Consider the following 11,864-nt stretch of genomic DNA (forward strand, 5'->3'; position numbering starts at 1 on the left):
GGAAGATGGCAAATAATCGCCTGGATTTCTGAAATAAGAAAGCGTAAACCAGTTCTCTAATCATGTCTAATCAAAGAACGCCATCAGTTTGTGAAAACTTCGAGGCAAAAATGGGTATCAGAGAGATGGTAGCACACGTATCTTCTTCAGTAGGGCTCTGGGAATATTCTAGCCTGCAGAATTTAATTCCCTGTTATTACTTCTGAGCCTGGAGGTGAAAGTCATAAATCAGGACCGCTCATAACATGCAGTGATGGGGTGAGGTGCTCATAAGGAGAGTTACATGATGAAATCCTTCGGGATTGCATGTAACACTTCCAGTCCTTGATGATGGCATTAAAACCACTTCTGTGGGTAACATCTATTCTTCCCTAATTCCTGTAACGGGGGTTTCACCATTTTCTCCCCAAACCTCCAGATTCTGCTGTCGTATGGCATTCCTTCCACCCTCCCTCCCCGCTGCCCTAAATATATGTTTAAAACCGAACCACGGGACAGCATTCCATGCTTGAAAAGATGGGCAGGTTTAAAATTACACTGCATTTACTTAGGAGGGCTTTTAATACCAGAGGCGCTTTCCCAGGGCGTTTTGCTCTGATTTCAGGACCCCCATTGTTTTTATAGAGGGCTATTTGGTCCCATTTAGAAGATGGCTACATTTTGAGCAATAAAGACTGCAAAGCTATAAAATATAACATTGTCCCCACCTTTCTTCTACCCTCCCATCTACTGAGTTAAAAAAAAAGAAAAAAGTGAAGAAAAAAAGGTCCCAACCCATGCGTTAGAGCTTTGTTTTCTGCGTAACGAGACTAATCATGTTTCCTCTGCTTGAGGTCTCTCTCTTCTCTTCCTTTTCTTCTAGGTCCTCTGGATCCACACTGACATAGAAATATCCCATGATGGAGAAAATAATGCACACAGCAAAGAGGAGAACAGTGAACAAGACAAATTCAGCCCACTAGGAAAGAAAAAAGAACAGCAGGTCAGGGGACCCCAGGCTCTCAGTCCAGAGGGTTTCTCTGCACTTCCAGGTGCTTTTTACAGAGCTGGATGAAAACCACTTTCTAGCTTCAGAGATAGCTCACAAGGTAGAAGCTTTCTCATCCTTTTTTTCTGGTAAACTCACATACACACGATGTAATTATGAATATGTGATGTACCTTGAAACAAACTGGTTAGATCGGGCTCGTTCCATTCAAAATTTTTCCTACGAATTTTTCTTACGTTTCTGAAACGTACTGGCCCGGGCTTTCTCCCCACGAGATGCCTTTGGGAGAGGCAGTTTCACACTAGCCAGATACGAGCCCCATTTCACACCTTCATGCCATCATCCCAGAGGTCTGACAGCCTGAATTAAGCTCTGCACCACAACCTCTCCGTGCAAGTCCAACATCTCAGGGGTGCCATGGGCAGCTGGCCCCGAAGGAGTCCCAGGCGGACACTTGAGGCGGCTGCTTGCCCACGGGGCTACCCGGATGGAGGCCAGCTGCTTTCAGTCAGCAACTGCAACGCCTGGCTGGCACCATGTCCGGGCTCAGACCCTAACGCAGCTTGTCTAGAGCTCCAGCAATGTTAGGGTGCCGCAGGTCAGTATTATTTATTGCCTTTGGCAGAGCCATTGCTCCAGAGGGCAACGCTGCTGAGGGCAGCGCAGAGCCCTGGTGGGGAGGCAGCTGGGTGCGAGGCCGCCAGCACGCCACGGCAGGAGCCTGGGGCTGCGCGGAGAAGCTGTACCTCCGGCCACAGACATCATAAGCACCACCCAGGCCTGTTTTAAAGCATTACCTCTGGTTTAAGAGCCAAACCGTACCTGTGCCATTGGTGCAGCCTGTGCAACAACGAGCACAAGGGTATTTCCAACAGCCACTGTGAGCAGCCAGGCTGCCTGCAGCACCGACTTCATGCTGGCGGGAGACTGGAAAGAGGAGGAGGGCCTGGTCAGTGGGTATCAGGCTGTGCCCGTCTGCCCTGGTTCACCCTGCGCTGGCCTGCAGGGTGTAGGAGGTGCCACTGCGCAGTCTCCTCTGGTAAAGGAGCGTTCAAAACCTGTCCTCCGGGAGGACACGTGAAGAAAGAGGAGATGCTGTTGCTGCAGAGCTGGATCCTGATCATCCCCAACCTGCATCGTCTGCAATTGTACGGTCAAGAAGTTCAGAGACAAGCCCTGCAGATTGACGTCTGGTGCCAGGTGGCTGTACACCTTTGGAAAACAGACTGGATCTGGACGTTAACCTGCCGGCTGATGACAAATTTGCCACAGTCCGTATCAGCTCATCTCACTGTTATGAATCACCCTGATTAACAAACACCTGCACTTTACTCCAAATTAAATAACAAATAGGATAAATCTGGGTGGCTTGGGCTTTTTAATCCTGTAATGTCTCACTCCTCTCTCCTCATAAACCTTCTTCCCAGATAAAAATCATCCCTTGCACACTTGTTACCCCTTGGTACAGACTTTGTGTATGCTCAGACCCCTTCAGTCTCTCAGCTTAAAGCATGTTCCAAGCCTCCATGTCCCGCCCCCCTCCCCCCTCTCCGTAGTCCTTGAGATACCTTTGCCTTTTTATCACTGGAAAATATATACCACAAAATATTTCCCTGGGAGAAAACCTTGATGTTACGTTATTCAGAGCTTTCACATTAATGTAACTCCTATCCAGTTCTGTTCTCAGTTTTACCAGAAAAGGAGTTTCCTAAGTAGAAGTGAGAACAGGTGTCTTCAGAGCACGAATTAATATAGCTTGAGGGCACCCAGCAAGCTGTGTGCTAGTCCCAGTTTTAGCTGAACCACAGATAACACTGTCAGTAAGCATCATGCCAAAGGACGTCTTACAAGTCAGCGACAGATCCAGGAATAAATCCTGAAGTCTAATTGTAAGCCCAACCTCAAGTCTAATCTTTAAGGGGAGTACCTGAGAATAGGAGAAGGCCAGACCTGTGATGGAGAACATCACCTCCCCAGCAGATATGAGTAGGTATTGTGGTAACTGCCACGCCATGTGGACATTGTTGGCTTTGATGTCTTCTGACTTCCATGTCTCAACAGCACCTCCAGACACCTAGCCGGAAAATAAAGGCACGTTGGTTAGCTGCTCAAAGATCAGCTCCTTCCTAGCCTGGTCTCCAACAGCGCCTCTATCGAAAATGAAGTTTTAAGTAAAGCTGGAAGCAAAGCTCTGCCCTGGAAGCACAACTCGGGGTCTGATCCCTGCCTTTTCCGAGCCTGTTGGGAACGGACTAACTCCCACCGCACAGGGCAGAGGGGGCAGGGCGGGAGCGTCCCCGCTCCCTCCCGTGAGGCGATAGTTGCCTTTGGTTTTTTTTTGCAAACCAAGAAGCTGCCTTCTGTGGCGGAGTTGGGAAAAGCCCGTGTGGTACTTGTGCAGAGCCTGTGACCTGCTGCTGTCCCCAGGGCCAGAAGAGGAGAAACGCTCCCTGCAGCCACGTGGCCGCTGCTCCCATTCCCTCAGCAGTGTGCAACTTCCCTGCTGTACCAGTGGCACCCAAACAAATCCAGCTCAGGAACACCAAGAGTAGCCAGGACTGCCCCGTATCAGACGTACTTAGATGGTGATGGCACCTGTCTTCCTCATTCTTTTTGTCTGCCTTCCCAGGTTTAACTCATAACGCTCAGAGGCTCAGGGACACAGAGGGATTTGGCTAGTGGAGGGGAAAACGCCAGGCTGAAATTACTTCAGGCGGAAGAGTCTGCGCTAAAGGAGAGTGCTTGGGAAAATACGGGGGATGTTTACAAGACACGCTTCATCACCACGCAAGGAGGCAAATCAAGAGACTGTATCTTAAGAGGCTAAAAGGGGTGAGGGGGGAGCTGTGCACTGCTCTTTTGCCCGTAAAGAGTCGCCACAAGTGCCATACTGTGCCACACGTGCGCATACTGCCATACTGCAGGCTGAGGACGGCTGGGTAGAAGGCAGCCCCCCCGCCGTCCATGATTTAGGTACCACAGTTCAGCCACATCAGCAGACTAATACACTGCAATTCTTGGTTATTCTACAGAGCACTCCTGGCAGAGAGCGGGGCTCAGTACAAATCACTGCCATAATTAAAAACTGTCTTGGCCTGGAGCAAACTGGCTCTCTACAGAAGGAGGAAACCACAGGGGAGAGATGAAAAAACCGAGAGCTGAGGGGCTGAGGCACAGAAGGCGGCCTGAGCAGCTATGGCTGCAGCAGGGACCTCGGTAGAGGGGACCACAAACTGGAATCCTAGCCCACAGTGACATGGGACACATCTCGTTCCACCAGCCCCGACTCAGCTGCGTTACTGGAAGCTCTGGGGCAATATTCTTAGTGTAATATTCTTCATGCGACTCCTCTGCTTGGTCTCTCAGCTGGTGAAAGAGGCGTGCAGCCACAGAGGAAGGGTCTGTCCAACATCACTTCAGGTGTGTACGAGTTTCCTGTACGTAAATGTCCATACTCACAGATGGCAGCATCTGCCTGTTCCCTCTAGGACTGTTCATCCCACTCCAGCTACTGGAGTTAAAAACAAACGCCAGGTGCTTTGTAGCTGTATTTTTCCCCCCACCACATATTTAGACTCTGCAGACATGAACAGCTCCCATTAATTGCCCAACAGGGAGATGCTACTGCCAGGGAGTAGCTGACAGCACTTTGCTCTGCTCATCACACGCAGTAGTCAAAGTCTCAGAGGGCAGCTTCGCAGCGTGTCCTGTCAGACCTGGTTTGTCCGTGTGCCTGTGCAGTGGGAAGGTTAAAGTGGGAACTAAGCTGATCACGTTCATCTCTGAGGCTCCTGCCAGCTGGACCTGGGTTGGAGGAGCGTACGTAAGAGGCTGGCAGGCAGGGAAAGGAATCCACCCTCTCAGCAGTGCTCACACCCCATCAGGGCTAGGTTGTTCGGGAAACCACACCTTGACTCTGCTCTAGGCTCCAAACGAGCTGTATGGACAGTGAGAGGAGGAAAACCAGATGCACAATCTCACCTATCTCCTCCCTCAACACTTCGTCCCTCTTCCCCCATGTGTCATCCACAAGTCTTGAAGATGAGCCTTTAGATCAGTAAATGAAATGCGAGCGTATAGCAGACAGTTTCTGCAGAGGTTTCCAGGTGTGAGGTACCAGCAGGTACCGGGTTTTAAAGGCCACATACGGAGCCAGGTCTTGGCAGACTGTAAGAGGTCTCTGCAGAGCACTGGGACAGTGCTGACAGAACAAGGTCAGCATGAGACCAGCACAAACCATGGGTCACATGCTTTACCACGGAAGATTTCTATCAAGAAAAAGATCTTCCTGTTTAACCCAGGAGATGTGACAAGATCACAGTGTAAGGTGGAATGAGTACCCATCCTCCTTGCTTGTGTAGGTGCCAAAGTCTATTACTAGCCCTTGTACAATGGACTGGCTTCACATCACTGCTGCCCAGGTCTTGCAGGGTGGAGAAAGCAAGGGAGAGTGACAAACACAAGAGCTAGAACAGAAGGAGCTTGCTCCCGTCACAGGGACACTTACGTTAGTTATCACAACGGTGTATGACGCACCGAAGTCGAGCAGCCCCAGCTCCAGGGTGAATTCTCCCGTTTCAGTTATGCATTTTCCATTATTATATCTAGATACAAGGATGAAGTCCCAGTTAGTCCCAGTTAGTCCCACAGGCAAAGAGCACAGAGCAGAGCTATCAAACATGCCCTGACAATCGAGTAGGGAGGATGTACGATGTAAAGCTGCAGTAATGTTTATGTCAGACAATCGCTACAGTTCTTGCCATCTTTTTCTTCCAGAAACACTTACCGGAGTTCACCTAATGTCCTGGCTGTTGCTAATATTTTTAAATGGTTTCTGCTTCTTCCTAGCACTGGTCATTTCCACCCCCTGCCACCCTCAGGCTTATTTTCCTTCCAATTCCTTCAGGAATTGTGGGGCCAGACAAGCTAGCCAGGCTCAAGCAGCCTTCAGGAGATCAGAGATATGCACCCACGAGCCACTTTGTTTCCTTTCAGTGGAGCCATTTAGCTTTCATATTTGCTGTTCTGATTTTGCATGTGTGAGATGGCACAGAGGCTCAGCACAGAGGCTCAGCATCCTACTAAATTTCCTACTAAATTGCAGCAATAAATATTTTGGATGGAGCTGATGTGGAGGAAAGCCACGAAGCTTGTTTTGAAACACTGCAAACGCCAGAAACACCCTACGAGAGCCAGCTTGGATGCTGCCAAACCAAGGCCATGTGGAGCCCCGAACCAGCCCAGCCTGCAAACGCTGCTTGATGTGACCAGCCCACACACCAATGCTCTGTTGAGTGGAATATGAATTGGCCTTTCCCTGAGAGCACCCTAACGCTAAGAGCTTGGGTCTGAGAGAATACCCATATGCTGAGAGTACAGCAGCGAAGGTTTTGCTGGTCACCCAAGGAAAGGTCTCAGCAAGGACCATCAGCGGGAAACTTACTCGTCCCTCTCCAGCAGCAAGTACTCGGAAGCGCTGTAGTTCTTCTGAACAGCGATGAACTGTTGGCTGTCGATGGTGAGGTTGGCGTCTTGGCTCAATCCGTTAATGAATCTGTAAAGAAAGCGTATTTCATTGGGTTGGGTGAGACAAACGACCTCACGGGCTGGTCAGTTCAGAGAGGACAAACGGCGATGGCCCGTTCCCGGATTGCTCTTCCCTTTCTTTCCTAAAGAGGCGGGTCACAGCGAGGTGATTTTACCACTCCTCCAAGGGAGACCTTTCACGTTGCTGTCTGAGCCCGGACTACCCTAGGCAGTAAGCAGCAACAACGCTCAGCTCGGCGCCCAAGTGTGGGAGGTGACAAGCTGTAACGCCTCTGCAGCTGACACCTGAGTCCGGCATGAGAAGTGTGGACTCAATTCCAACCTGGGAACATCTGGGTTATGTTACACACAGTTTGCATTAGACAAAAACAATTCCCCTCACCCCACCACCTCCAAAACCTCAAACCCCCCCCCAAAACCTAACAAAACCCCCCACATTCCTACCTAACAGCCGCCAAACCATTTTCTGGCTTTGCTTCCAAGTCTGTAATCTAGAGGGGAAGGGGGGAAAAAAAAAATCAAACCTCTTTATTAATGCTGCCTTATAACAACGTGTAGCAGAAAATACTAGTGTCTGTGGAGTTACAGATGCGTTGCAAAGTCCATGGAAATCGACTGGACTCTCACATAAGCTTTACATCAGGCCATAGAAGTGAAGTCCTGGTACAATGAAGCCAGTGGCAAAACTTCAGCTCCACCAAGGGTTCAGGATGATTTCTTCCTGATGCTAAACCCTGAGCTTCTGAGACCACGGATCCGGAATTTCAGTACACCTATAAAATGTCTGTTGTCCTTCAGAGCGATATGCTGACCCGCAAATAATATATGCCCTGAATAATAAATAGCCACCGTGAATAAGAAATATCAGAGCAATAAATAATACACAACATCATCATTTTTTTTCCCCACGGGAGACACATGGGGATTAACGTTTGTTGCAGACGGACCAGCCAAATTATTACTCTCTTTCATCAAAGATCCCCAGAGCTCTCGAATTCATTTCCTGCCTACTCAACAGCCCACAAAGCAGAGCAAGCGATTTCAGACCGGATCCTTCCAGGAAAGCACCGCCACCTGAGTGAGGGGCCAAACCCAGCAGGGAGGGAGGCTGCTGTGGGCCATGGCCACTCCCGGGCAAGCCTGGGGGGAGGCGGAGGGAGCTGTAAGGAGGACTGATGTTTTAGCAAGAGGACAGATTCTGACGGCGTTCACAGACCCGCCGCCGCAACGTGCAGTAACACCATTCGCTTCAAGGGAGCGCCTTAGGATACTGCTGCGCGTAAAAGATACCAGCACCCGGCCCTCTACGTCCCGTACGCCTTTCTCTGCTTGTTGCAGCAATACACGAAAGTCCAGCCGCAGCCAGCTCTGCTACAGAGCCTGAGTTGTGCTTAATCATTTATTCTGTTCAGCACAACAAATGGGCCTCCGGTGAATTTTCACTAAACGCGTGCAGTAACTAAACCCAGAATCATTCCTCTGATGCTTTTATTCCGTGCCCGGCCCTAGAGCCTCTTTAACATCTTTGCTTTATAGAACCATCTTCGGGGAAAATCTCTGGCTCTCTGTTTCTTCAGCTTTCTCGAGCTCTAGCCATGCCTAGCGGGCATGGCTCTGCTCTCCCGCTGCAGCAGTCACTGGATTAAAGAGTGCCCAGAAACTCTCAGATGCCATAACGCCTCTATTAATCAACCAGCAGAAACGTGTACAGATCCAGCGCCGCTAGCGCAGAAGCCGGGTTTAGAGCATCTGAGAGCAATCAGACAGACATTGCGACCGAGCAAATGAATTAATGAGACTATTGCCCCATTGTATCATCACAGCCGTTAAATTAATACTGTATTTACACTTCACTCCCACACTCACTAAGCGGCTTGATAGGCTTCCTTCTGCCTCAAAAACAATTAAGCTGTATACTGATTTTTCCGTCACAGTGTAGTTAAAAGCAAGAGACAATCCTTGATGTTGCAGGGTGAAGCGAAGGCTCTGTTGATCTCCATTCAATATTAATTTTGAGTACTCAGCTGGGCTCTGTGGAAAAAAACAGATGTGGTTACACTTTCTTTGGATGAGAAAGGACCTAGCAACCCTATCCTCTCTTCAAGGGAGTGTAAAGAGAGGTTAACAGTCAGAGCTGTCTTCTACAGCAAAGGACCTACAGGCTTTGGGCTGGTCAAGCCAGAGCTTGGAGTACCTTCCATTGCCATATGCAACCCAAAGGTCAGGGGACAGCTTCTGCCCACGCAGCTGCTCTTTGCCCTGTCCCTGCTCCGCCCCGATGGGACCACATCTAACCCATGGCAGGCTACTGGTGGCCAATGGACTGCTGGGCTGAGTCCCAAGCTAGCCTGACCTGTAAAGTAATCGGGAAGCTGAAACAGGGAACAACCCAGAGCCCCTGCTCAGTTAACTGCCTTCCCATTTCTTTCCTCCTTTGCCGGTAAGTACTTCCCAGGCGTCATCCAGATCCCAGCACCAGTGCTTGGTCTGAGCACTGAGAGATGCGAGTTAAATGTCTCCGCTGCTCCTCTTGGGACCATTATCCTCTATCCCTAATTACAGGCGAATGTAGTAAGCCATCTCCTCCTTTGCCATGGAAATACATCTCCAAATTTTCCATTCCTATCTCATCAACGGAGATAACGTGCTCCATTTTCAAAGCTATTCCCACGCGCTCCTAAGGCGGTGGAGGAGAACAAGCTCTATCACCTGTGGGCTTTATTAGAAAATGCCTAAAAAAACCACCCCCCTTTCTTCAACGGGACGCAAGTCAGCCCTTGCAGACCCACGTGTGCGCCTACCTGAAAAGCCTCCACAGGCTGCTGAAATAGGTCGCGGCCTTGGATTGTCACTTGAACAGGGTCCTTTGCCAAATTCAGGACCCGAATTAAACTTTCTTCTGGGATGAGTCGAGGCATATCAGTTTCCTAATTAAAGTAAAAGGCGCTAAGTGCCATCTGTACGCTTTATCAGCACTTTAATATCGCTTCATTTTTAGTCATAATGGTCTTCCCCTCTCTAATGTCACTTTTCCATCCCTTCCTCATCAGGAGTTGCACTGAGAGAACACCGAACATACATCTTATTGAGGGAGGTTTCCTCGTAGCTCAGCGATACCTATCGCTCTTCCCCAAAGCTGCTCTTCACACCACTAAGTGTACAGGCTGCACAACTGCTGCAGCTGTAGAACTATGTCACTGCTTTCGCTACACAGTTCCCTAGCGCCCGGCTTTAACCAGCTGCCGTATCAGAACAGGGGAATGGTGTTTATCTTTCAAAAGCAGCGACCAAATTAATTGTTTCCCACTGTGGCCAGTGACTGACTGGAAAAGAATTAGACCAGAAGCTAAGCAGTTTGGAAAATCCCAGTCCAGCTCCACGTCTGTAACTGGTGCTTTTGCATTGCCTGACACCGTGCTATCTAACAGCCGACTGCATAGATATTATTCCCTGTTTTTCTGGGGGAAAAACCTGCTTTCCGCATGCAAGTATCTCCTTCAGTGAGGAATAATTTTCTAGACAGAGTACATCAATCAGTGTCAGCCTCGTACTACCTGCAGATCTAAAATGATTAATAATAATAAAAAAACCTCTTTTTTCCCCTCACTTTACTTTCAAGGAGCTGCCAGCAATACTTCAGAGCTATCTTTTTTTTCTATCTCATCCTGTAATTTGGGTCTTGCAAGCAGGGCACTTTGAACCTAACTCAGTGGGGAGACATGCTGTCGGAGAAGATAGGGCAGTGCTGATTTCCCTGGACCCATACGCTGCTCTGGACCAACAAGCCTGTTACAGTTATCCAGCAAATTCCACTTCTGTGGCTTTTCACCTGCGCTACCCACAGCCAGAGCAAGATGGGCCGTCCTAGCCCCCTCCTCTTTGCTGGAGGTTTTAGTGGCCTTCAGTGTAAACTTGCCCCTGCCCAGAGGAGTCACCCACAGCCAGAGCAGACTTCCAGTGCTCGGCCAGAGCTGCTGCTGGTGGCGATGAGAACGCTCTCATCTAGAGATCAGGTCTTTGCTCACCGAAAGAGAGCAGAAAGAAGAGCTGAACCCACCAAGTCTCTCTTCACCAGGAGCCTTGTCACTAGATTCACCTGAGGAACCAGCAGATGTTACTCCAGGGCTGCGCGCCAGCCACTTCAACAGAACATCCTCGGTTACACATGGAAGCTTTCAGAATTAATCCTACAGTAACTTTCATGAGATGAATGTCAGCCAAAGCCTGCACAAGGCTGGTCGCAGGCCAGAAACAAGCGGTACAAACCCGCAAGGGCTAGCATTGAATTTACAAGAGCTTTGCTGCCATCCTGTCTGGGAGTGCCTGCCGGTCCCCGGTGCCTGTGGCTAGAGAAGTGACTGCATTCACCTGCCTCACTGGAGAAACAGAGTAGCTTGTAAAAACACCACACCCCCACCCTGAAGTAGGAAAGTAATTAAATTAAAAAAACCCAAAACCACCACACAAACTCACACACACACACACAAATCAGTAAAATATGAGCAAGCTACAGCAAGAAAGAGGAGTGAGAAGAGACTACCTTTTGGGAATTAATCACTAGCCTTAACTAGATGTCTGCCAAGCACTTTGGTGATGGAAGTCTAGAGCACAGACCAATACAGATGACCAGCACAGCAAAACTGCAAGGACTAGAAACAGAGACAAAGAGAGGGAAAAGCAGACAAAGTAAGAATTACCATTACTGGATCGGCGTGCTTAATTGAAAAGAGCACCTTAAAAATCGTGATCAAGGAACGCAGTGGTCAAAAGGATTGTCTAACAGGCATCGACAAAGCACCCTGGGGCCAGAAAGGATTTCTGAGGAATCCCGTGTGCTATACTTACGCTTATTTTGACTTCTATAACAGCCGCCAGTCCGAACGCCATCCCTGCGAGGATCATACCTGTTGCCATTTTCCTAATAGGTCTATGGAGCAAGTGACAGAGGTGCCATTAAGGAAAAAAAATAAAAAGTCATTTCAAGTATAGAATACCACTCCTGAGAGCCAAAGACGTGCCGAAAGCACGTAATAAACTGCCCAGTAGGCGGCACTGGGGATGATATGCTGTTTAAATTGCCAATCATTTAACTTAAAACTATTCCATTATTCTGCATGAGGCCAGCACCGAGGCCAATTAAAACTGATACGCCATGAAGAAAAGCTCTTTGCTTGCAAGTTCCCTATTATTTTGTTCCTAGCTCTTCTCGTGGGAATAGCTCATGGCATTATTTTAACCTGTGACGTTGGAAGCCGTACTAGAAAGGATGTATCTTCGAGTGCCTTTTGGGAAAGCCAAAAGAAAAGCAACATTCTATTTAGCAGCAGGA

At 49.0% G+C, this 11,864-nt stretch overlaps 1 protein-coding gene across 1 annotated transcript in view; it reads right to left on the bottom strand.

Moving 5' to 3' along the window:
* Positions 1-781: 781 nt before the first annotated feature.
* The window catches only part of SLC15A2 (solute carrier family 15 (oligopeptide transporter), member 2), a 35,772-nt gene continuing 24,689 nt past the window's right edge, over positions 782-11,864 (bottom strand). The window contains exons 14-22 of the mRNA XM_010133695.1: positions 11,381-11,462; positions 9,337-9,462; positions 8,402-8,566; positions 6,980-7,026; positions 6,432-6,542; positions 5,496-5,592; positions 2,916-3,062; positions 1,811-1,915; positions 782-958 (exon numbers count right to left, since the gene is read on the bottom strand). Of these exons, the coding sequence (XP_010131997.1) occupies positions 782-958; positions 1,811-1,915; positions 2,916-3,062; positions 5,496-5,592; positions 6,432-6,542; positions 6,980-7,026; positions 8,402-8,566; positions 9,337-9,462; positions 11,381-11,462 (1,057 nt within the window). The remainder of the gene's footprint in view (positions 959-1,810; positions 1,916-2,915; positions 3,063-5,495; positions 5,593-6,431; positions 6,543-6,979; positions 7,027-8,401; positions 8,567-9,336; positions 9,463-11,380; positions 11,463-11,864) is intronic.

This window comes from Buceros rhinoceros, unplaced genomic scaffold, assembly GCF_000710305.1.
Source record: "Buceros rhinoceros silvestris isolate BGI_N320 unplaced genomic scaffold, ASM71030v1 scaffold10623, whole genome shotgun sequence".
In the NCBI taxonomy this organism is placed as follows: domain Eukaryota; kingdom Metazoa; phylum Chordata; class Aves; order Bucerotiformes; family Bucerotidae; genus Buceros; species Buceros rhinoceros.